Source organism: Phyllostomus hastatus, unplaced genomic scaffold (assembly GCF_019186645.2).
Source record: "Phyllostomus hastatus isolate PE091 unplaced genomic scaffold, TTU_PhHast_1.1 phas_scaffold_12, whole genome shotgun sequence".
Lineage (NCBI taxonomy): Eukaryota > Metazoa > Chordata > Mammalia > Chiroptera > Phyllostomidae > Phyllostomus > Phyllostomus hastatus.
In genome coordinates this window covers 15611382-15638611 of record NW_025334007.1, presented here as the reverse complement: position 1 = coordinate 15638611, position 27230 = coordinate 15611382, and the positions used below count along the sequence as shown (strand labels likewise).

Genomic DNA, 27230 nt, shown 5'->3' with positions numbered 1-27230 from the left:
TTATAAGTGTCAACTTTTTATTTTATTAATTTTTTAAAGATTTTCTTTGTTTTTATAAACAGAGGGAAGGGAGGGGGAAAAGAGAGGGAGAGAAACATCAATGTGTGGTTGCCTCTTGTGCACTTCCTACTGGGGACCTGACCCGCAACCCAGGCATGTGCCCTGACTGGGAATCGAACCAGTGACCTTTTGGTACACAGGCCCGAGCTCAGTCCACTGGGCTACACCAGCCAGGGCTCAACTTTTTAAATTAGGGCCACCGACTTCTTTCTAGTTGGACAGCAAGAGAGCCTCTTCCTCGCCAAAGAACTGAGTGCTTCTCCTCAGTCCAATTGGACCCAGTGCAGGTCCTATGTGCATCCCAAACCAGTAACAGTCGCCAGAGAAACGTCTTGGACTCACTGACATAGACGAGTCAGGACTAACTTCTGGAACTAGGAAGGGAGTCCACTTCCCCAATCCCATGAACTGTGGGAAAGGAACTTTAAGAGAGAGAGAGAGAGAGAGAGAGAGAGAGAGAGAGAGAGAGAGAGAGAGAGAGTGAGTGAGTTCTGGTACAAGAAAAGGAAGGAATCGATACACAACAGGCAATCGATAGAGTGCCCTACACTTCACTCCAGACTGACTGGGTATCTAGTGCTAACTGCTTCGGTGGATTACTAATGGTATCCTTTACTGGCCCATAACACCACTTACACTTTCAGAGTCACTGCTGCTGTGGGGAAATTGATCATTAAAGGTGAAGTTACGGTTACACACACGGGTACTGCGTCCAGTGTCGCTCATCACAATGTAGCACAGGAAAAACACGAACAGTGCAGGCCCAGAAGGTGTCTGCTTTTCTGGCCTGATGACCATTCGCTACCTGAATAGTACCTGCTACCCTACTAAACAAAAAAACCAACAGGATTATCAAAATAAGGTCCTACAAAGTGGCCTGACCACCATTAGAATTAGGAAGATACTCAACACAATAGGATAGGACTATCTGATTAAAGCAGTAAGCGATTAGAGTGACAGATCGAGGAAGCTCTAAAAGAGAAAACAGGACAAACCCTTGAAGGATTCAATGATGGGTACTGTTTATGGCTCAGCATTCTCTACATTGCACCGGACTGTCTGTAGCAGTGAAACCCCAAAGTTCCCTGGATGGGGTTATCCAAGAAACAGCTTTCAGTCATTCCATTAGAAGGGACATGGGTGTTTTTACAAGTTTGAGTACAAGGAAGAAAAAAGGGATACCTTTCAATATCTGATACTGTCTAAACTTTTAGGCAAAAAAAAAGAAAGGAAGGAAGGGAAGAGGGAAGAAAGAAGGGAAACAAAGCTTTATGAAGACAATAAAAAATTCATTTGTGTATTATCAGAGTTCTTAAAGGGTCTGATTTTAAAAATTTGGTAACAGTGGCACAGGTTCAAGTTGCTTGCATTCACCCGCTTAATTTGGTTTAACATTCTTTCTCATACTGGGGACAATACTAACAATTACTCTTCGTGGTTTGCCATGAACAATGAAACCCTATATACGTATGACGTAGACATGAACGTGTATGTGTGCGTGTATGTGTGTTGCAAGCTTATTGTTTTGCATATAGCTGACAGTCAATAAATGTTACATGTCCTCCTCCTTCCCCCAACCTGGTCACCAAACTGAATAATGTCACACACCTAAGCTGGCTGGCACACATTTCCTACTCCCGAGGTCACCAGAACATTTTGCGTCTGACAACTGTGGAGTGCTCTGTTCAGAAAAACAAAACTTGATTTTACTTCAGCAGCGTGGATTTGGGAGGACTGTGTTTCTGAGGAGGGGCCTCGGATTCACGACGAGGGCGGCAGCGGTCAGAGGGATATGCTTACAGAGGCGGACGGACAACCGAATGAATCATGAGGGAGTGGCGAGGCCATTTAAAGGTTGGCTTTTCTAGTTGGTGATAAGCAGAAAAGTATACTGAAGTAGCAAACTTACCAGTAAAGAGGTTATTTGGTATGATCTACATTAATAACTTTAGGTGGCTTGTATCAATAAAAAAAATAAGCAAATGCTATTTTTATTATCTTGTTTCCTATGGACAAACTCTTACAATTAAAGTGTCTTTAGTTTTTTGACAACACCATCTTCCACTTGAATTGCTCGATTTCATGCTTGGTTGTTCTTTCAGAACCTGATATGGACACTTTTCATGTATCTATTTACACACACCGTTGCCAGATTTCCACAATTAATCCTGAAATTATTCCATTTTTACTTCCAGAAGGTCTGAAATATTTTCCATCGACATTTCATAGAAATATAGCTGTCTCGGTTTGCAATGATGACTAAAAAAAGAACTAGCACATTAGGTGGACAATAATAAAAAACCGAGACAAGAAAATAAGCTACAGTCTTTAAAACCCACTGGCATCATCAGATCATTCGGTACAAGCACTCCCGAGGCAAGGGGGGGGAGACACTGGCACTGCACACCTGCAAGCGTGAAACGCTACTTTCTATAACCATCTTTATATATCCCACATCTCACTTAAAGACTTTAGAGTGAAAAGGATCAGAAACATTCCTTTTGAATCTTTTTTCCTCTCCTGACATGCTTTCATTATTGCAAAATTCTTTTTTTTTCCAAAAAAAAAGGAAATAGGCTGAATTTTTACCCCTTTGAAATGTCTCATTGAACCCCTTAAAAATCACTTCCCCACTGAATTTTCACTCATTTTAAAAAATTTTTAGTCTGCGAGGAACACCATATTCTTTAAATTATTTTAGTTAGAATATTACATTTTAGCTTTGCCTACAGTTAGAATTTCAGATGGCTTAAAGGCGTCTTCAACTTTTGAAAAATAGTGACCTGTGAGGTATGCTTCACCTTTTGAAAGAGAGATGCTTTTCAGAGTAATGCCCTGATACTTTCACATTTCTACAGACTTGAACAATTTCACAGAAACTTTCTAATAACATTTAAATGAACAACAGTTCCAGACACTTTCGTTTCCATAGCCTCACCCACACAGTCTGCCATTTCAAATCTCCACGGGAACTCGGTCTTTACACAAAGTTATGAATCCCGACAACCCTGTTTACCTGCGTGAAGGTAACTTTTGTAAGAGGGATTCACTAAGCAGGACACAATGAAAGGGCTATTTAAGATTGTTCAAAGATTTAGACCAAATACTGTTTGGTCAGTTCTGCCTGCACTTACGTGGTAACTCTAAGACAGGGTATCTCATCCTCAGCATTCTGGGAGAGGCCACTCTTTCTAGGGGGTGCTCATGTGTACAGACTAAGATATTTAGCAGCACCCCTGGCCTCTACCCACCAGCTGTGAGCAGCACCCCTGCTTCACCTTCCCCACTCCTTCTATTAAAAAATGTCTCCAAACGAGCCCAATGCCCTGGGTGGAGTGGGGTGGGGGGAGAAAGGGGAACAGGTTTGGAGGGAGGCAAAACGGCCCAGTGGAGAACTGCCGCTCTAAGGCATAATCTATTCTGGCCATCATCAAAACCAGATTCTACAAAAAGCCTCAGGTTTTATTCTTACAAAGGAGGCATATAATGTAAAATAAAAACAAGTAGAACCAAAACGTTCTGGCAAGGGAAAAAATGTTTTAAAATGGAATCAGGTTGAGATTATAATTATTAACTACTCAGTTTCTGCGCAGCAAGGTCTGACTTCAGCTGAACCTCTGCTAATTTCACAGTCATTTCTCTATAAAGGGCACCACTCACTTTTAGATCCGTTTCCAACGCTTGCTTTTCTCTCTGAAGTTCTTCTCTGTAGGGATGGATGCTGTCTTTTCTGTCTGATAAAGCAGCAAGAACATCACTACTCTTTTCTTTACTTGTTTCACACCTCTGCACCGAGTCGTTGTCCACCTCAACTAAGGCAGAAGAAAGAGAACCAAGGATAACCAATTCCTTCTCCAAAGTTAACGCCAAACGATCACTTAGCAAACCCTCACTTCCTGACTTTAGATTTTTGAGGGAACAGTTTATAGGGAGAATTCTGGTGAGATTATGAAGGCACTGTAACAAAGCTGTTCGATTCCTGGAATAAAAAACAAACAAACAAACAATATTACAAAATTCAGGACAGCACAAAGCGGTTGTGCACAACATGTTATAGTAATCTATTGTTTATGTATAAATACTCAAGCAATAAATACAGTCAATAACGCATGTGATCATTGACAGAATTCAGACTGTACCAGTCAAACACGCATATCCTACACCAAGTCAGTTAATACTCATGAGGTTCCATCCTGATTAATTTTTTTCACTGAGTAATAAAATCAATATTATATTTTACAATTTTCATTGTGGGGGAGAGGTAAGAGAACATCTTAAAATAATTATTAGGCCCTAATCAACCAAAAATAAAAACAGCCCAAAACGAACATCCAATTAAAACGGCTGCAGTTTTTAAATGAGGCCACCTGTCCACTCACACTACGGCCAGGCAGTGATGCGGACCCATCCCACAACGGCACAGAACTCTACCACAGGGATCGCCACTGAACCGCTCACTCACCACACACTAACTTTGGTGGACCAATTCCAATCTGACGTGCATTACCTGGAGTAGACGATTAAAATCCCTTCAAATGGCGTCCTTTGTTTCCAGTGGAAGAGTGTTCCATACAAACCCTCTGGCCCTTTACAAAAGCAAATTTCTGGAAATTCTTTGATTACTTCACAGTTCATGCGTTCTAAGAGCCATGCCTTCATTGAAGTCAGGGCATAGCTGGCTGATGCAATTTGGAAACAAGTTCTGTGCAATGTTGCAAGGAGTGCAAACAGATCTTCCATGTGTTCTGCAAGAAAAACATGTCACAAGCTCTGTCATTAAACTCGATTACCACATAAAGACAGTTCTTACAATTTTCTCATTCAATTAGGTATGTGATTAAAAAGTACCAACAAAAATTACCTATAGGTTTCTTTGGAAACATCACTAGGTACTTCCCACTTGAAAGATCTTCTAGACTTAAAAAAAGTCGGCCACACGGAATGTAACGATGTTCAGAACAGTTACCGTTTTCGCTCTTCCTGATCTGTAGCAGCAGAGTGCAATGAAACTGACTGGACGCTAAAAGCGGCGAAAGGGGTGTGACAGCCGTGATGGTCTGTACACACTCTTTCTCAGATGGCTGTGCCTGAGCAAAGCTCTCCTCCTCCTCTTCCTCACTGTCAACAGTCAGCTTGATCCTTTTGGCCTCTGATCCTATTTCACAGGGCACTGCGCACGGTGCTGGAAAAGAGTCCCTACACAACTTGATCAGCCGATTTTGACACTTAATAAGCCGAAAGCTGGAGCAATGGGGTTCATCCACTAACAACGATAAAGTCACCTGGTTCAGGGACCTGTAAAACATCCAGAGTTTGGTTTCGCCTAGAAGTTCATTCTTTAGAATCAAACAGGTTATTAAATGGCATACAAACAACAACAACAAAATTTATTCTCTCCTTTCCTAGGAGATATTTCAAATGTAAAATGTATCAGTAAGTTAAGCATAAAAGCCAACTGCATTTTTAAAAATCCTGTATTACCACTGCCTCTTAAAGTAGGAAAGCAAAAACATTGTAAATATGCTGGACTTTAGAAAAGTAATTCTTTTAATGGGAGGAAATGGTAAATTTAGGCCTGGATTTTATTTTTGAAGATTTTCCCTCCTTTTTTTTAAAACAACAAAAAAACTACTCACTTTTAAAAAGACTTTATTTTGGTAATAATTTAGAATGTAAATACTTATACTTCTAAAGTAAAAATTGCCTTTTATACTGCCCCAAATGACTTGAATAAAATATGCTTCCTAATACAGAATATTGTCTATCCCTCAGCAATAATGATTCTTGGGACATAATATTATTAAAATTAACTTCACCTGTTTCTAGTCACATATTTAGTGAGGCTACTGGCATATTGCAAATTACATATATGGCTTATACTATATTTCTGCTGAACTGTGCTGTTCAGGAGAATCAAGATAAGGGTATCGTGTTAGAATTTACTTACAGCGTCAAAGAAGATACGGTTTCCACTCCAACGACCAAGCTATCATCTATTACGCGATACCATATCTTCTCTACTACCTGTTCTGAATCTTGAGAATTGTCTGGTAACTCTTCATCAGCAGTATGGACAGGATTTTCTTCATTACCACAAAGAGTAACGAGACAGTCCTTATAGAAAAACATGTTTAAATAACTGATTACCAAAAAAAAATTGTCATATGTAGCAAAACTATAAAAAAAATGTTCATCAGCCTCTGGCCAGGCCTTAAAGCTTTCAATATATTTTCAAATACAGTACCTATGACATATTATATTATAGGCTATCCATAATTCATTAAAGTAAAACTTGAAAAACATATGTAATGAACTATTTACTCAGATCAAGAAGCATGGCCTGATTGGAAACACAGCAGGGATGTAAACCTCGAGTCCCTTTTGAAAATAATCTGACAATATGTAGCCCAGCATGCTGAAAACAACCCCACCTTTATCTCCTCAGTGACTTAGCCAAAACCTTTAACTGTAAACTTTCATACAAATTAAAGTGATTAAACTATCTTTACACTGCTGATTGATTATTGCTAAAATTTTATTCTTAAAGTCCAAGCCATACGCATTCATTTCCACACACATATAGATTTATAATAACAATAGCAATAGTACGGGGAGGAGAAAGAGGTGGAGTAATAATGATAGTAATAATATACAAACTTACTGAACACTTACTATAGATCAGACACTGTTCTAAATGCCATTGTGTATTTGCTTAACCTTCACAATAACCCTAATACCCTGGGTCTGTAGTACTATTATCTACATTTTCCAGATTAAAAAAAAATTAGATTCAGGGAGGTCATGCCATAGGTCATACAGTCAGCAAGGGGTGCAGCTGATATTTGAACCAAAGCAAAGTGGTTCCAGAGTCCATGCTCTATTTTAAGTATTAATCTACTACAGGGGCTGGCACAAATAACTCCCCTTTTTTATTACAAACTCTTTTATTACAAAATCATAGGCATGCAATTCTGTAATATAACACTATCACACCCAAGCACACCATATGACATTTTAGCTGAAATGTTCAAATTAAAACTATGAATTATGACACCCATATTATGACCCTACCAACCACACTCAAGCAGGCGTTACTTCTGCTGGACCCTGTATATTTTTATCCCTCTATGTGGTAATTACTGAAAAACAATACGAGCGTTTCCACTAGAGTGAACTAAACGTGTTCCTAGGAATCTGCCGCTTGTGCTAGTAGCTGTGAGATGAGACACAGACCATTCATCGAAAACCTGCAGAAATGTCTACTACCTGCTAGGATTGCTTTACAAACTAATAATGTAAAGAGCAAAAACGGTGTCTTGCACACAGTGGTTTCAATGCATTAATTTCTAAACATTTCTAATACTGGCAAAATTGTTGGCATGAGATAAAGAAGGGGAATGGGGAGGCTATTTTTTTAATGCTCACCCTAGGGGATATATATATATATATTTTTATTTTTTTATTTTTTAAAGATTTTATTTATTTATTTTTAGAGAGAGGGGAAGGCAAGGAGAAAGAGAGGGAGAGAAACATTAATGTGTGGCTGCCTCTGGAACGCCCCCTACTGGGGACCTGGCCCACAGCCCAGGAACATGCCCTGACTGGGAATCAAACCGTGACCTTTTGGTTTGCAGCCCGTGCTCAATCCACTGAGCTATACCAGCCAGGGCGATATATATATACATTTTTAAATTATTATTTATTGATTTTAGAAAAGAAGGGGGAGGGAGCGAAGAGGGAGGGAGGGGGATGGAAGGAGGGAGGCAGAAAAAGAAACACCAATTGGTTGCCTCCCCATGGGGGATGGAAGCCATAACCTAGGTATGTGCCCTGGGGAATCGAACCTACCACTTTCTGGTGTTCAGGATGACACTCCAACCAACTGAGTCACCGGGCCAGGGCAGAGACTTTTAAAAATGACTTTCACGAGGTTTCTCAGGAAATTACAAGAGTAATAGAGAAATGTACCATGACATGCTTTTGTTACGTTTCTTATACCAACACAACCATATTTTGGACCCCAATCCTCGTATTACTAGCAGGGAAATACAGACCCAAGGCACAGAGCATTATGAAGAATGGTCAACCTTGAAGAAGGTCAGAGCAAAGCACTAAAGTGACCGGAGGGGATAAAATGTGCCATCAAGTTCCTCTCTGTCCAGCTATTCATGATTTATTTGTAACTTCTCTTAATGGAGCTAACATGCATAGAAACTATTTTTATGAACTCAAAGCAGTTTTTGCTAACTTTCTACATTACTCTACAGGCATAAATAACTGCAAGGTACCTGAAGAAGGTGCCCGTGATGGTCAACCACAAGGAAAACGAGAGTAAAATTATAAAAAGCAGACATAAGGGCTAAAAATCAGAGCAATTTAGGGACATTAACTAGAGAAACATATATCCTTGAAAATGAACCATGCAAGAGACTAAAAGAACAACTATTATACTAATGAAATTGTGTTATCATCAATACAAGATTAAATAATGTCCAGTAATTGTTTAAGAAGTCGGAAAATATCTAATTCCCTTAGAAGTAATTTTTATTCAGGCTATAAAAATAAAAAAGTTTAGTTAAATCTTTTTAAACAAAAGGACTTATTCTCCAAGGTTCCTGATAACTGAAATTTTAATATCCTACTGAATAAGAATAATTTGTAAATTGGTAAAATACTGGCTTCTTAATCACATATTTCTCAATGTCATAAAAGCCCACCATTAATAATCCCTGCCACTTTGCTTCATGATCCATTGAGCATTTCTAATATATTCCAATTTCCAATTTAAATAACTCTTCAATAGGTTTCAATTATAAATTGATAAAATGGTCACATGGTTAATTTTACCTCCTCTGCAATTGATGTATTATCTTCTTTTCCTTGCAGCAGGTTCATTAAAGCTTTGTAAGATTTTAAAACAATTTTTTCCTTAAGCAAAAGATGCTGCTGTATTTCCTGAATAGAAACCAAGCCAACCTGTAAAGTAGGAAAAAATCATTGCTGGAGATATAATTTCAAATCAAATCTGACATGCTGTTAATTCAGAAAGTGTTCTCTTCAAATCTGCCTATTAATTCATTTTTCTATAGGAAAGCAAAGAATACTTCTCAGAGCAAAACTATTCTATTTGTAAATTTTAAGTCTGTAATTACAAAGGGCAACACAGCAAGTAACGACAATCGATTTTACATATCAAACTGAAGGAATGTCAATGTATTAGCATTCTTTTCACTACTAAATAATCAACCAATATGATTAAGTCCAATCAATACAAATAAAAAGCAAAGCCTACCAATACTTCTACCCCCACAAGGAAACTGTTTTTGTTGAATTTCTGCTTCAAAAAGCAAAAGGCAACATTATGAATAAAAATAGTCAATTTCATTTGACACTGTTTGAAATCCTCTGTTCACATAACCTTTATAAAAAACTTTAAAAATAATACACAATAAACTGTCACACATTTATTTTTGTGCTAATAAACTCAGTGCTAAGATTGACTCTTAATTACTGTGGGGAAAAAAAACTGGCTCTGAACTGGACATAGAGAAACCCATTCCTTTTATGGCACCAGATAAATAGATGTCAGCACAAAGGATGAAACAGTCATGAAATACATTTTGCTACTGAAAATTTAAAAAGCGTCACATCACTGAACTGATACAAGCTGTTTCATTTCACATGGATATCTGAGACTGTTTAAGCATTAATCTGGTTTTTAATATAAATGTTTTTCCAAATTGAAAAAACAATGCATCCTGTTTTCTAATTCCTTTCTTTTGAATTACGTTTCAAGGCAGGTAAATTCTTTGTCTTTTTATCAATGAACAGAAGCTGGAGAGTGAAAGAAGACTGAATCGCATTTTGCCTCATTGAACAAATGGAAAGTATCTAGCTAATATTTTGAAATATCATCTGTTGACCTGGTTCTGTGGTCTCCACATCCTTCACACTCCATCATTCACTTGCTAATCAGTAATTTAGGGAAAGGGAGATGGACCCATCAGAGGTGGAGCAAATCTGAGCCTGTTGGAGGGGGAGGGAATGAAGAGAGGAATATTTGGGCAGACTGAAAATGAGGACCCCTCAGAAATGATCCTGTTCTCTCTTCCCTGCCCCCCTCAACATGCCGCCTATTCAAAGACTGAATGGTGAATCACTACACCCCTCAGATACTCTCTTATGAAGTCTTGTTAGAAAACTATGAAAACAAGCACACGGTAAGGAATTTAAATAACAGAAAAGGACATTTCACCTTCCCTTCCTAGACCCCCTATCCCACTTGTGCAGCCAACAACAGATTGCTTACCTTTCCAGAATTTTTGCAAGTATCTATAAAGGAACGCTTTCTTTCTCCTAACAAAGAAATAAGACCCACCCAAAACCAAATACAGGAGACATTCTACACTGCACAATAGTGAACCCTGCCTTTTGTTCTTTTTACTGTGATCTCTCAAGCATGCAGAAGACTGCATGATACAAAGAAACATTTACAGACAAATAATGAAGTCAACACCCATGGAACAACCATACTCCAGCCAGCAAGTAGCGCCCCAGGGGCTGCCCACTGCCATCCCCGGCCACGAACCTCTTTCTCCCCTGGAAGCAACACCGCCCTGACCTTTAAGATAACTTTCTTGTTTGACTTCATCATTTTACCCCCTTTTGTATGAATTTCTAAAGAATACTTTTAGTTTTCTGTGTGTTTTGCTTCTGAACTTTTTTTTAAAGATTTTATTTTACTTATTTTTAGAGAGGGAAGGGAGGGAGGAACAGAGAGAAAGAGAGAGAGAGAGAGAGAGAGGGAGGGAGAGGGAGAAAGAGGGAGAGGGAGAGAGAGAAACATCCATGTGCGGTTGCTGGGGGCCGTGGCCTGCAACCCAGGCATGTACCCTGACTGGGAATCGAACCTGCGACACTTTGGTTCGAAGCCTGCGCTCAATCCACTGAGCTACACCAGCAAGGGCTTGCTTCTGAACTTTGAACAAATGGAATAATTCTTTTCAGGGTCATCCATCTGTCCCCGGTCGCTGCAGTTGCTGCCTTCCATTGCTCTCTAGTATCCCATCATGTGACTAGACCAGCTTACTTCTCTAGTCTGCTGTTGACGTACATCTGGGTTACAGTTACAGACCACGCTGCTGTGAACATTCCTGTACAAGTACACGAGTTTATCCAAGGTCCTGGTCTCCCCAGGTCCCCACCAACAACTGCTTGGAAAACAGATTTCAGATTCCACAAGGGAAAGAACATAGAAATGCATTGTAGTTCACGTTCCGCAAGTTTCTTCACCTTTCTGCCTCTCCACTTGTTATCTCTTATGGAAAATGGGGAGAGGGAAGACTTGTTAACCCCTGGAAGGCCTTCCAACACTTGGAATGCTTTCAACCACATTTAGAGCTAGTGATAACATGTGGATCCCCAAGGTAAAATGGGACCCCAGCTATCCTGGGTTCACCACCTGCGCACGTCCCTGACTCCCCTTTAGGTTTCATTCATATTTTCCTCCCTTTCCTCTGAGCCGTCTTCTAAATAACTTTGCTAACATAGTCTGACTTGCTAATTTGCTCTGCCTATGTTTGAGTCCACTGTTAAACTCACCTGTTGAGTTTTTTTGTTTCATTTCAATGTATCTTTAGTTTCTAGAAATGCTATTTGGTTATTTTGTGTGAATAAATAATGCTTTGTCGTTATGTGCTTGGTTAATCTGTGGTGGCTCATTGTCTTTGAAAAATTCCTTGTGAAATTGATAAGAGGCCTAGAATAAATTTGTGTTTGAAGAAAGGCTTTTATGTTGGTTTCTGCCCGGTGCCTGGGGCAATACTGCTTTATGTTAAATGCACACGCCCCTGGGGCAAAAGCAGTTCAGTGTTCTGTTTCTCTCTCTGGGTTCCACCCTGTAGAGTTTGGCTGGATAATTTATTCTTATATTTTCAGCTTTCTGAAGCTTTTAAAACACATTTCAGTTTATCATTTTAAGTTGCATTATCAGGAGAGTTGGTCCAAATGAGTTAGGTGACATATTACCAGAAGTGGAATTTCTGAAATCATGCTTTCGTAAATTAAATTATTTTGGCATCAATTCTAAATTGGTGTAAAGACCTACCACATTCTTTTTGACAGCTGCATAGTAGTAGTCCATCGGGTATATATTCATTTATTTGCTGTACTCCTAATGATGGATATTTTGATTCTGACTGATTTTGTTATTTATATTACGTAAATGTCCATGTAAAATCATCATTGCTTACATGTGCAAGTATATCCGCAGAACAGATTTCTAGAAATGAAACTACAAGAGTAAAGAGATATGCACAACTCACATTTTAGTAGCTAGCACAAGTTTCCCTCTTAGGGGACTAGACCGCTTTACATGCTCAACAATTTCAGAATGCACATTTATATTAGAAAATGAATCCTCTGTCACATGTTGTAATGTTTTACACAATTTGTCCTTTTATTTATTTTACTTAGTTCAGAATGTAAAAGTTGTAAATGTAATCAATCTTTCCCTTGATGGTTCTATGTTCACTATGATATTTCATTTATCTGTTGCTCATATTCATATTTAGTATGTGTTCAGTAAGCATTTGGTGGATTCACTTTAACAATGAAAATAGTTCCAAGTAATTTTAAAAGGGTCTGCAAAGTACATATATTTATGATCCAACTTTTTACAGAACAGTTTGCCAGGAGTAGAGGAAAAAGTTAAATGATCCAAGCAAATAGACAAATCCAAAAGGAAGAACAACTAGCCTGGCCTTCTCATTAGTGTCATTTAAAAAATAAGGGAGGGGACATTATCCTAAATAAAAAGACCAATGAGAAATATAGTAATTAAATGCAAGTGTAAACTTTGACCGCACTCTGAAGAAAGTAACTATGAAGAAACTTTTTTTGTGGCAATTAAAGACATCTGAATATGGACTGAATAGTAAATAAGATTAAGGGATCGTTATTAATTTTCTAAGTGTAATAATGGTATTTTGGATACATAGGAGAATGTCCTTAATTTTCAGAGATTCCTGCTAAGATACATAAGAGTAAAGTATTATGATATTCACAACTTCCCAATGATTCTACAAAAACATACACACACACACACACACACACACACACACACACACAAGCACAAAACAGATGAGGCAAATATGATTTTTCCAAAGGTAACACCAGTTGAATCCATGTGGGGACTAGAGATAATTCCTATACTATTCTTTCAATTTCTCTGTACATTTGAAAATTTTTACAAATGGAAAAAGGCAGGTTAAAAATGAACATCTCATAATCACATTTCCATGGGAATTTTCACATTTATTTGAAAAAATCTGCAATATACATGCCAACGTATAAAAACTGATTATATCTCAGTAGTAGAATCAAAGGTAATTGTTTTTCATATTTCTTTGCGTAGTCTGAATATTTTACAGGAAATGTGGACTACCTTCTGACAATAGGAAAACCTTTTTGTATAGAGTTTCATATGGAAAACTGGAGGGTGAACTGTTCACGTTTGGAACACGTTATGATTCATCATATTTGCTGCTCCTTAAAGAGATACCATGGTATTCTGATCTTACAGACCAGAAAGAATGTTTTTAAAAGTGAGTTTCTAATATTTTATCTTAAATTTTACATAATCTTACTACAAAAAGGTGTCATTTTTAGATGTTACAATTATAAAAGATGTCATAACAGTTTTTACAAAGGTACGGAAAAAGTAAAGATCGTTTAAAAACCATTTATTCACATTTGCTAAGTTGCTTATATTTTAAGGGCCAAACTTTCAAAGTTCTTTCTTTCATTTAAAATAGCACTAATCCAAAACAGCAAAAGTCAAAAAGCAAACATAGATACTAACTTTCACTCTTCTTTCCAGAGCTGGAATCACCAAATAACGGTTATCTGGTTTGTCTTCAAATAAGTCATCTTCATTGTAATCCAATGCTTCACTCTAATAAATTAAAAAAATATATATACTAAAACTGAAATTTTGAAACTGCAAATTGATAATATTAACAATATAAAATTAAAGTTTATCCAAAGGGCAGTTTTCTATGTTAAACACTATTATATAAAAGGCAAAATATATATATTTCCCCCATCTTCTTATAACTAGGAAAAATTACAATTATTACCACTATTACTACCCATGTAACATCTATATACTACTTCAAAAAGTATCAGCTTACAAAATTTTTATAAACTCCTAAAACCCCATAAGTAGAGAAAATAAGAATTGCCCTCATTTTACTAATGAAAAAAATGAGACTCAGAGGCTTTTTTATATCAATCTGAGATTTCAGGGGTATTATTTCCCTTTGCCCCACATCTTAAGATATGAACTGTTAGTTGTTTTTTTCTCAAAGATTTATTTCTAGAGAGAGGGGAAGGGAGGGAGAAAGAGAGGAAGAGAAACATCCATGTGTAGTTGCCTCCCACGTGCCCCCTACAGGGGACCTGGCCCGCGACCCAGGCGTGTGCCCTGACTGGGAATCCAACCTGCGACCCTTTGGTTCACAGGCCCACGCTCAATCCACTGAGCCACACCAGACAGGTCTTGTGCATTTTTAAAGTTCAAAAAGTTTCTTTAAGTATGAAATCCCAAACATTTAAATAGTGGGTGAAAAGCTTTAAAACACTCAAATTTTCTAAAATGGTTCTTAATGTCTAAAAAGTAAACAGAACTTACCGAATAGTTTATGTTTTCAAGATTTGTTATTTTAAATGAACTCAGGCAATCTGAATTTAAGGAGTCCTTAAAAAGGAGCAGTACTTGTTCCCTTCCAATTCCGATAAAGTCATCTATGAGTACCAAGCTAATTTTTTCCCACTGAGCAGCAACCTGAAAGAGTATAAAGAAGGAATAGAAAAGGAAAGATAATTAGATGTGACATCACCTAAATCCTTTTGCTGCATGCAGTTGCACTTATTATCATCAATCCTATAAACAAGTAATGAAAATGGTAGTATAAACACTAAAAACTAAAATATATTGAGGGATCAAAACCCATAAGGAGTTTTAACTTTATAAACATCAAGGAACTTAAATTTAATATTTTTATTCATGTTTGTGCAAGTACGGTAACATTGCTGATTTCTGTACAAAAATTTTATTATAATTTATAAAATCCAATACTTCGCAAGGCTAAGTATTTTAGAAATTCTAACACTTCTCATGAGAAAGTCTAGCAAAGGTTCTTTCCCTAACATGGGTAATTCAAGGACAACCCTCACTCCCATAAGCCTTGATGGATGTATACGGGGTGGGGGAAATGTAGGTTTACAGAATAAACTGTGTTTCACATACTCATAACTGTAAGCCTACTTCTGCCTCACCCAAGAATTCAGTTGTACTAGGTAACCAGAAGGTACCAATGCACACTTTAAGAGCAGAATAACCTTTAAGAGTCAGGATGACAGAAGATGTGACTTTGGGTGGTAAACACACAATGCAACATACAGATGATGTGTCACAGAATTGTATACCTGAAACCTATATCATTGCATTAGCCAATGCATTACCACAATAAATTTAATTTAAAATTTAAAAAAAGTAAAGATGGACTTAGTACCCTAAACTCTGGTTGGGAAGAACAAAACCATTATCAGAGCCACAAAAGCGGAGGGATTCTAATAGCAGGGCACCTAGAAAGTATCCTAGCCTAATGGAATGGTTCAACCAGTTTATACCAGAACATGAGACCCCAAATTTAAAATAGAAGGCAACCTCTTAAAGGCCCAGAAAGCTAAAAGCCTCCAGATTGGTCCCCTGGAAAACTAACACCATGTGGATCAGATATTCCTTCTCCCTCAGGCAGAAAAACTAAAACTTCCACTCTGAATCCCAGGAGCACAGTTACACCATCTGGAATAGATAATACAGGAGGGCAGCTTGCATTACAGCAAGAATATAAGTAAGACTCTTCAATCTATATAACCAAATATCAACCTTTCCCCTTTAAGGCACTTCTATAGCAGTCATTTTTCACTTATGCAAGGAAAGACCTTCTTTATAGACCTATGTCCTCTCCTTCCCACCTGTCCAGGAATATCACAGAGTATAAAACCGATATAAAGGGCTATATGAATAACACCTATATTAGTAATAAGAATGTGCTCGGCATGCAGATACCATAGAGCTGTGCACTCAGACACACACACACACCTGCAATCCATAGGTCTATACTAGTGTCATCCAAAACGCAAGGCACATACCTAACAAAATTGTCCAATAGCCAGTAAAATTCTCTAGTAGCAGTGAAAAGGAAAAGGTAAAAGTAACTTTGTTATGTTATTTAATCCAATATATCCAAAATACTATCATTTCAATTCAATATAATCAATAAAAACTGAGATATTTTACCTTGATTTTTCTTCACTAAATCTTTGGCATCTAGTGTACAGTTGACATTTCTAGAACATTCTAATCCAGACTAGCCACATTTGAAAGGCTAAATAACCACATGTGGCTAGTGGCTACAGCATCAGACACACCCTTCTACAACCTGTTTCCATCTACAACATGACGATACCTATTTCAGGTGTATTTAAAAGTGATCTCAATTTTGAAATACCTGCTATATAAAGTTCTTGCCAAAACTCGCAGAGATTAATCTCTACCCGAGAGAAAGCCTAAGAAGAGAAAAGCTACTTGTGTGGTTCTCTAGACTCAGCTCTGTTTCAAGCCCTGTCATTGGATAAAACATTACCCCTAGGAGGGCTGGTCTGAGAACACACTAACCTTGATTTATTACTTTCTCTAATTTATGCTTGTTTGTATTTTAGCCTATCTTTGTAAGCTGCCTTAATTCCTCTGTGGAATGGAGTACTCGAAGGATGAATGGGTAAGATAAGACCAGAGCCAACCCAAAGGAAGACTGTACTGCTATTTCCTCCCATTTGGGGAAAAACCTGCCATCACAGACACCATCGTATTTTCAAGAATGTCTTCATTTTATTATTCAAACCCCCTTACACTGTACCACAACAGTAAATTCCTCTCGGAACTCAGTGTTAGGAAACAGTCTTCCCTTGGTACTGCGCATTTCATTCAATTGTAAAACCTGATGTATTTGTCTTAACTGCTAAACTAAAGTGTAATTGCTCACATGCAATTACTTCCCTTAACTCTCCTCCTCCTTTATTTGTATTCTTAGCATTTATTCCTGCTTTTAAAGTAATCAAATATTTTACCCTAAGCTATATCCAATTTTCAAAAGTAGGTTGGTATAAATATAACACCAAGATAGAGGCAGAAGCGGCACAACTCCAAGGTTACCTAGGCAATTTAGAAGCACTTACATTGCCAGATATGGGGGAGTAACTCCACAGCTTTCAATATAGGGCATTTGCAAGCAATTTAGAACTATCAGACGCCCTGGGGAGGGAACCTAAGGCAGATGGCGGCAGGGGCTCAGCTAAGTGCCAGTAGCTTGTGGAAAGGATGGTGGTCCATTGTAAAGAGCCCAGAACACAATTTCAAGGCAGGGAGGCCAACAGTTACAGGCAGGCTTACACGGCCTGACCGTCTCCAGCTTTGGGTAATGTGAGTGCAGAGCTATCTACAGTGTCCAAGCAGGGGAGTCCACTTCCAGGGAGTTAGGACAATAGCCCACAGAATGAACGAGGCACCAGGGAATTGTTTTTTCCTTATCCAGGTGCATAAGAGACCTTAGATAGGACAAGTCATTGATGACAGCCCTGGCCCGGGCCTTACATTAATAACAACCACTTACTGAGATGCTCCTCTGTGCCAAGTACTGTGCTAGACACGTTCCAACATCATTTCACTGAACTATCCCCTCTCAGAAGCAGGATGATTTCAAATTGCATAAAGATGAAAAACAGGTTCACAAAAACGACATACTTTCCTTAAGGTAGCACTACTACGTGGCTCAGTTGGGATTCAGTCACGTTAACTGTCTTCTTGCCATGACCCTGACCCCAATTAAGGATTATGGGCTATACCAGATGCTTCCCCCCACCATTTCTTGACAGAAAATATTATCCAAATAACCTTCAAATAAAAAAAAAGTACAACGTGCTTTCAAAAGATTGCTTTCAAAAGAAAACAGGATAGCTTTCCAATGATCTTCCTTTTGAGAATGTCAGTGTAACAAGTTGAAAAGGCCTGGATCTGAAATGCAACTGAGGCCTAGAGGCCAATTCCAGGGAGGAAAGGTTACCCTGGGGGCAAAGTCCTTGTTTTCCCAGTTTTGTCACTGGCTTGGCATGGGGAGGGGGTGCGCACATTCCACCCTGGTGACCTTCTGCACTTTGCTGTAAATTGCTCGGCCATTGTGTTCAGCCCTTTGTCTCAGTTTCCCTATTCTACTCACCCTATTCTACTCACCGAGGAACCTTCCTAGCTTCTCACTGTCCTGTCCGTTACACAATTCCTAGTAACAGAAAGGTAATTTACAAGGGCAAAGCCTGATAAAACACAATTTCAACCTGACATTTCTACATACACAAAGTGATGATTCACAGTAAAGAATGCCTCTCAAATTTTCCAAAATATTTATCAATATTCCATATCATGATAGAAATTTTAATTGAGCTTCCAATTAAATGCCTAGGGCACACAAAGTAAGGCACTCTGCTTTTTCCAAAGTAGCACAAAAACTCTGAAAGTGGAATAACATGCTAAAAAAAATCACTACTGGAAAAGATATTTCTGACAAGTAATGATTATTTATCTTGAACTATAAACACTCAGATCACATACCTGAATGAGCTGATATACATCTAAAGCCAAGAGGATACAGTGTTACCAAAAAAAAATCAGGGTCAGAGAAATAGTACTAGTGCACACGACGCAGTTATAACCCTCTGATTTCCTATTTATTTTCTGCCCCTTTTTACCTATTATTGAACACTTCATACCAGACAGTATTTTCAAGCAATTTCCAAACCTTACATTAAAAGATGCAACTACTGTAAATGTGAATAAAATGTGAATGCTTGCTAAGGACAACTCTGAGTTTCAAAATATAACAAAAAAAAAGTCTAAGTGAGTTTTTTTTAAAAGACTAACACATCATTTATCTCTGGAGAACAATTATTTGCCCCTTCAGGGACAACGTGACACATTTCAAGGAATTCCTCTAGATTAAAATTTAAATTTAAATACATGATTACCAGCTTTTAAAATGTTGAACTCATTTCAGTTTTCTAAAAAGGCTTATGAAGTCAAATCACTTATAATCTTATTCTAAGTATAAATACACATCCAACTATTATCATATGAATAAAAATCAGTCATTTTAAGACAAATGTAATAATTGTAGTTACACATTTATGTATTTCTAAACTCAAAGGTTTTATCACTCAAAATGACAAACTGAAACCTTTTTTAAAGATTTTATTTGTTTTTAATTTTTTTTTAGATTTTATTTATTTATTCATTTATTTATTTTTAGAGAGGGAAGGGAGGCAGATAGAGAGAGAGAGAAAACATCAGTGTGCGGTTGCTGGGGGTTATGGCCTGCAACCCAGGCATGTACCCTGGCTGGGAATCGAACCTGCGACACTTTGGTTCGCAGCCCGCGCTCAATCCACTGAGCTATGCCAGCCAGGGCAGATTTTACTTATGTTTTTAGAAAGAGGGGAAGGGAAGGAGAAAGAGAGGGAGAGAAACATCAGTCTTTTGCCTCTCACATGCCCCCAACCAAGGACTTGGCCTGCAACCCAGGTATGTGCCCTGAATGGAACCAAATTTGGGGCCTTTCAGTTTGCTGGACAATGCCCAACACACTGAGTCACACCAGTCAGGGCGAGCCAAAACCTTTACCAGGTAGTATTCAGATAACTCCACATACAAAAAAAAAGAGTGATGTAACATATATGATTTTCCTCTAAATGCAGCACTGAAAATTGATTTGGTTGCTAAGACTCCAGGATGAACTCTGTGAAGGGTAGGAATGCTTACTAGGTCTAAGACTACACCGGTTGAATGATTACGAGAATAAATACTGTACCTGAAAGTTCTTTTCCCAAACAGCACAAGCACTGGACCTAAAGGATACAATGAAAAGGGGATCTTCGCCTGAATCCATAAGTTGCACTTCACGAGGATCTCCAAATGGAAGCTGGCACACACTTTTAGGAGTCCCATTTTGGAATGAAATCAGCTGATTCTTTCGAGTAAGGGCAATCAGAGACATTCTTAGCTGGTTGTTGACAAACTCAGTTGCGCAGACATGCACATGAGTTATTACAGTGCTGTAAGCAGGAGGGATAATATATGTATCACTTATTACTTCTTTGCTTTCGAGGAAGCATGCACAAAACGTGGTGTTCCAAACTGCATAATCTGATTTTGAAGGCTCTGGGGTGCCTTCTTCCTCAGATAAATAACAGTTCTTTTGTCCTATTAAAACCATACCTAGATTTTCAATCTCTCCTGCCCACTCAATAGATGACAAGTTAACGGACATAGTCATAACTTTGCCAGTTTGGGAAAAGATATAGAAGAAGGTTTTGACATGTTTCCATAAAATTAAAGGGCCATTCAAGACCCTTACGCCATCCTTCAACTCATGGCCTAGTCTAAAACTCAAACGCTTTTCAAATTTATTGGTACTGTGAAGAAATAGGAGAAAATATTTGAAAACATTATTCTTTTCATTGCATTGTATCATAATACAAGGGAGGTTCATTCCAGTTCTGAAATCTGACACACAGTTGCAACACATGATTTTGAAGTGATACGAGTTTTCTTCCTTTATGCTAAAGAATCCCGTGGACTTCTGAACAAATGCACTTGTTTCTCTGTCAAATACCATTCTTCTGACATGTAATATGGGTATTTGTGCAGGCCCTTTATCTGCAAAATTTCCTTTAGACAATCGAAAAACAAGCACTTCCCCATTATAACACAAGAGCCTTTCTTGCTCGTCACATGGCATCGCTTGTTTGCTCATCATTCCACAATATCAAGTCTTTGTGTTGGTCCACTTTTCGAATGCAAATGGATTCCATTCGACGCTTTTAAACCTAAAACTGAAATGAGAAAAATAGCCATCAGGTAGGCAGAGTAGAAAACACATGTTTCGATTAGAAAAATATCACATTTGTTAGGGAACAATAAATTGTATTAAGTTACCATTTTTAAGCTCTTTATGCTGTCTTCATGTCACACTTAACAAAAAACATATCCCAAGTATTATTTCTATACAGCCCATAAAAAAACAGTTTGCACAGAATGCAAATTACCACATCACGAACAATAACAGGATGTGTTAACAGCAACTATTAAAAGCTGTGGAGCTCTGTTAAAGTGACTGCAGACGTTCTTTTTGGCTCGGGGAATTTCTTAAGGGTTCCTCTCCTGTCTCTCTTTCAAACCTGCCAACCTAATCTGGTTTCCCCAGTCAACAATTCAAATTATACTGCTCCTGTAGCCCAGGCCCTTGGGTCCCTGCTTCCCTGAGACAGGAGCTCATATAGACTTTATGACCAAAATGAAAGCCCAGAAAGAAAAACAGATGCTATAACATGGCTTTTAAAAACCTCCACAGGAGTAAACAGAAATCAATCTTAAATCTTACTTTAGAAAAGCAATGCAGTTTGAAGACCTAAGTCACTATTCTTACTCAAAGTCGAAAAAACAGACTATTAGTAATATTATAATGGACACAAGAATTACATAATAGCTATCAGTTATATCATATTTTGCCATGTATGATGCACACTTTTTTGCTTGAATTTTTGACGGAAAAATAAGGATGCACATTATATATGGGTGTAATGATTACATTATCCCGTGTATAATGCACACAAAATCGTGGATGTGTATTATATACAGCAAAATACGGTAATTCATACCCTCTCTTTTCTCTTATTTGTGGATCATTTACATTAGGAAATTCAATTATTTCAGAAATAAAGGAAAATGAAGTCATTTGTAAGTAAATAATATTGTTTTACTCTGTTGAATGAAAAGCAAACTCTAAAGGCTTAGGTTTTGTTCTTTAATTATAAATATCTACCAATAGGCCAATTGGAAGAAAAGTATTATATCATTGAACCTTATCTACAAATTTAATATAGCCTGAATATTAGAGAAATGACCAATTTGGAGGAGATTCTACTTAAAAGCAGGCTAGATTAGTCAGCATCTACTTTCAAACCTTATTGTCGAATTTCTAAACACATCACTTGTGGTTTTAAAATTCTTTGCAACTCCTTTCATCGAAAAGTGGCAGTTAATTCTCTCCTGCAGTCAGGGCTGGTCATTACGATGTGCTTCTAGCCAACAGAATGTGGCAGAAATGAGTGTGTGACTTCTCAGATTGGGTCATGGAGCACTATGGCTTCCTTGTCGACCTCTTCCTTGGATCGTCTGCGCTGGGGAAAGGCTCCTGCCGTATCATTAACACCCTCCAGAAACCCCATGAAGATGGGCACAGGGCAAGGAAGTATAGCTTCCTGCCTAAAGACAGCGAGGGGCACTGAGGACTTTTGCCAGCAGCCAGGTGAGTGAGCCTTCTTGGGGTCAGCTCCTCCAGCTCCAATCACGCCTTTAGTTAACTCAGCCCCTTGGAGAGATCTTGCGCCAGACTACTCAGCTAAGCTGCTCCCAAATTCTTGATTCTCAGAAACTTTGAGATAAATGTTTGTGGCTTTAAGCTGCTAAATTGGGGAGTAATTTGTTATGCAGCAACAGACAAATACATTCCCTTATGGCATTTTTTAAAAAGATTTTTTTTATTTATTTATAGAGAGGGAAGGGAGGGAGAAAGAAAGAGAGAGAGAGAGAGAGAGAGAGAGAGAGAGAGAGAGAGAGAGAGAGAGAGAGAGAGAGAAACATCAATGTGTGGTTGTTGCTGGGGGTCATGGCCTGCAACCCAGGCATGTGCCCTGACTGGGAATCGAACCTGTGACACTTTGGTTCGCAGCCCACGCTCAATCCACTGAGCTACGCCAGCCAGGGCAAATTGATTTGTATTGTTTTTAAGAATTTCATGAAATCTATGACCTGAAGTAACTGGAGATATTGTATCATAATACAAAGTAGCAGATGTCACTGGCCAGTAATTGTCAGGCCATTAATGTCAAAGATATAGGACAAACAGGTAGGTACCTCAAAGGTGTGGCTTCCACTTATAAAACTACCTTTTGCTTTAAAGGAAATAAACATGTTAGTTATATTACATCAAAATGTATGAATAATAATTTCTGTATTTCAAATTTCCCACAGATATATCAGGTATCTTAGAAGATTTCCAAAAAAGGAAAAGCATAAAATGATATATTCCAAGATAAAGATCTAAGAACACATTGCCTTTCACTACCTACTCAAAAACTTCATCAGATTTCTTCAAAATTCTAAAAAAAAACTGTGCAGAAAGGATTTTGTTATCTTAATATTAAATGTCACATGTGCTCTGACTCACTCATATCCAAGTGTGATACGAGTAAGGAGACTCTCATAGCTATAAGGTCAGTAGAATCTCCCCCTTTACTAAACTTCAGTGGCACCCTGATCAAGTCGTGACTTGGGAAAATCAGGCCTCTTACATTTGGTTCCTTTAATGCGATATATCGCCAAGTTCCGTCACTTAGAAAACCCTCTGTCTTCAAACTTTCTGTTCAACTCCCACTACAGTAGTTCAGGGTTTCATCTCTCAGGCTGCAGTAAGAGCTCCTTAACGGGTCTTCCTTATGCTAGTCTCTCCTTGCTCCAACATATCAATTGATTCACGCTACCTCAGTCATTGTTCTAAAACACAAGCTTTACCTGGTCACCGCCTCCTAATTTAAAAACCTTGCAGGCACACCCACGACCTTCTCAAGAGATCCATGGGATCTTTGTACTGCGTCAAATGATACATATTAAACATTGTTTTGAACATATGAATGACGCAGAGATAAAATGTTGCAAACCACTGTTATAAAGTTTAGTATGGTATTCAAATCCCTGCATAATCTTAAACCAACATTCTTCTAGGCTGAGCTCTAAGCAAAAAAGCAAACTTACTGCCGTGGGTTTAGAATTGGGTAGATTTAAAAACATAAATGACTGTTATATAAAAGGTCATTATTTATTTTTAAGTATGATTGCAAAAACATCCATATTTTCAATGTTATTTAAGTGGGCCACTTTCAGAGTTAAAAAATTAGAAGCTACTAATATATTAATGGAGATAAATTATTTCTTCAAACTTTCACATGAGTGTATCTATTTTATGTTACACTAATGAACATCTGTTTTAAGAGTAAAATTTAGCATACATTCATAAAATAAACCTTTAACAACATACGGCATAAGTGGGGATTTTCTTTAGATAGAAATAATCTGAAAACAAGTGAAACAAAGGTTCAATTTAGAGATTCTTAAATCAATGTAAACAAGTCCTGATTAATCAAACCCTGATTATTAGAGCACCAGGCTTACTATTCTAGCCTATTGGTCATTTGACTTTTTGGTTAGTACCCTTAAAACAATGGCTGTAGAAAAAAAAATAGGTTAACTCAAGCCAGTTAAATTTTACCTCCTGCTCCACCAATTGCAGGGCAGAAGATTTGGAAAGAGATTATTTATAAAATAGTATGTAATTAGTATGAGTATTTCTTGTCCTATATTACCTTATACCAAAGTCAACAGGATATATTTTATATATAAAATGTGTGAGTGTACTAGAAAAACAATACATGATAATATAAATGTAATAAGTTGGCAACAAAAATACCATCCTCATCCCCTCTTCTCCAGCAGCTTCCTAAGCAAATATACATTGCTGCCTTTAAATGCTACTAAATTCATCTGGGCTCTGTGAATTTCCATATTCTTTAAATTACTGTCCCACCGGTTCAGGAGGATCCAAAAAGCACCACATGATCTGGGTAGGAAATCTAAAAAGTGTCTATGAAACCATATCAATTGAAAGCAATACAAAGTATCTTTGGAAAAAAGAGTGAGTTAAAACAACTAAAAACCTCACCTAGTAATATTAAACATCATCTTATGAGCATAATAATTTTTCCAACATACAGGACATTGTTACCTAAGCAAATTAACTTGGCTACAGAACAGGTCCACTGTGAAAACGTTTTCCTACCTATATGCTGAGAAGTCATTTGTTCAGGCCTCCCCAGAATCAATCTCCCATTTTCCTTTCCCAACAATACCTAGTGCACCTGAAATGCAGGTGACTGTGTGGAGGAATGGTGATCCACTAACAGAGTTAGGCAAGATTAAGTTAAAGAAGGATTTCTATGGCATATTAAGCACGCCTAAATTTCTCTAAGCAATGATAAACAACGGAAAGATTTAAAATACAGAAATCAGTGTATACTTCTAAATTACAAAGATCCTGGTGAGAACGTTGAAGACAGCCACCAGGTGAGATTGGAGGGAGACCCATGAATTAAAGAGATAATTATGAGTACTTAATTAAAGGGAGAGGTGACTTCGGAAGGCAATATGGCAATAAATGGACATGTGTATAACCAACAATTTCATTTCTAGATAAAAACCAAGAGAAATAATTCTACATAATTCACAAAGACACTGCTCTAGAATGTTTACTGTGCTGTTATGTGTGATATAAAAAAATAGTAAAAACTTCAATGACCAATAGTGGAATGAATAAATACAGATGGAATATCATACCATAATGAAAAGAAATGAATTAAATGTATGTATATCACCATGGCTAGAATTCAAAAGTAAAATGAGAAAAATTACGTTGCAGAAAAATGTATATGGCAGTACATTATTTATCTAAAAACACATAAAACGGCATTATTTATTTTCTGTTTACCTACAAGGGCTACTTTCCGAGTGCTTTCTCTGTACCAACACTATTGGACTTTGGAGTCACTCATTTATTTATTCCTCACATCCTCATGCCACAGGCACTGTTTTCCATTCTACAGATGGAGAAATAGGCACGAAGTTAAAGGATCTTCTCAAAGGCCTACAGATAGACAGTGACAGAGTGAGGATTCAAATCCAGGCAGCCTGGTCCAAAATCAAAATCAAAATCAAAGCAAAGCTGTAAAGATTGATCCCACATTCCTGTCTATTTATTCTGGAAAAAGGGATGGCTTTCAGGGTAGGGGAATGGTGCAAGAGGAAGACGTCAGGCATACGTCAGAGATATTGCGGGTTCAGTTCCACACCGCAGTAAGAAAACAAGTATCGCAACAAAGTGAGTCACAATAGTTTTGCTGGTGGAGGGTCTTGCCTTCAATTTGCAAAAACGCAACACCTGTGAGGCACAATAAAGCGAAGTGCAATAAAATGAGCTGTGCCTGTATCTGAAATGTTATTAAAAATGTAGCCAAATAATTTTTAAACAATGTGTTTTCTTCTCTATAAAAATGTATACAAAAGAAGCCTGGGTGAAAGATGCTTAAGTGTCAATCATGATTGACTATGGATGGTGGAAACGGGTACTGTTCATTTTTCTTGCAACGCCTTTGTATTTTCAGTATCTTTCAATTTTTTAAAAAGCCAATATCATTGAATGGGAAATGATTTCCTTTCCATTTCTTCACCAGCAACCAGAAAACGTGCTCCAGTAACTTATGAGTCTATGTTTCTCAACTTTGGCACTTACTGACATTCTGCGCTGGCTAACTTGTCGAGGGTTTCCTGTGCGTTGCAGGATTTAGCAGTACCCCTGGCTTCTACCCACCAGATGCCAGTAGCAGACACTCGTAAGCGTCTCCTGGAAGGCAAAATTCCACCCACCCGCCCACCCCCACTTTGAGAATAATCAGCTTAATAAACTAAAACGAGTTGCATGTCTTAACTTTATATAACTGTTGGAGTTTAAAGATTTCAGAGATACATTCCTCATTAAGTATCTCACATTCCAAGTGGATAAGATGTTGCAAGGGGTGAAGAAAGTTTCAAGTGAAATATCCCCGAATATACCAAGCACTTAAAATCTAGTTATCGCTTCATAGCATGATGCACATCCATATAGCATAATGGACACTTATAGCCCGGGACGGCCGCTTCCTCCTCGCTCTCCCTCAATTCCAGGACAGGAAAGAAACTCCAGTCCCACCACCCGTCCAGGCAGGTTGGGTAAGGGAAACTCGCCGGCCCTACCTCCGGGCGCTGCGACCCGCATCCTGTAGTTGCCAGGTCCCGGAGGCTGCAAACCTCCCGCCCGCGCGCTGCATCCTGGGAGGGCTGGGCTGGAGGC

At 38.0% G+C, this 27230-nt stretch overlaps 1 protein-coding gene across 1 annotated transcript; it reads right to left on the bottom strand.

The window, feature by feature from the left end:
• Positions 1-536: 536 nt before the first annotated feature.
• FANCB (FA complementation group B) lies at positions 537-27180 on the bottom strand. Its single transcript, XM_045856140.1, has 10 exons — positions 27134-27180; positions 25833-25988; positions 20043-21066; positions 14753-14905; positions 13922-14014; positions 8908-9036; positions 6008-6174; positions 4922-5355; positions 4568-4805; positions 537-4039 (listed from the first exon to the last, which is right to left on the bottom strand). Exons 3-10 carry the CDS (start codon positions 20988-20990, stop codon positions 3631-3633), a joined length of 2571 nt encoding a protein of 856 aa, XP_045712096.1. The 5' UTR covers positions 20991-21066; positions 25833-25988; positions 27134-27180; the 3' UTR covers positions 537-3630.
• Between the last annotated feature and the right edge of the window lie 50 nt (positions 27181-27230).

Excerpts from the sequence above, each read along its gene's own strand:
- FANCB (XM_045856140.1), bottom strand. The coding sequence starts at position 20,990 with ATGATGAGCAAACAAGCGATGCCATGTGACGAGCAAGAAAGGCTCTTG. Across the intron at positions 9,037-13,921 it reads CTCTGGAAAGAAGAGTGAAA|GTTGGCTTGGTTTCTATTCA; the intron begins GTTAGTATCTAT and ends CCTACTTTACAG. Across the intron at positions 6,175-8,907 it reads ATACATCAATTGCAGAGGAG|GACTGTCTCGTTACTCTTTG; the intron begins GTAAAATTAACC and ends TTTTTCTATAAG.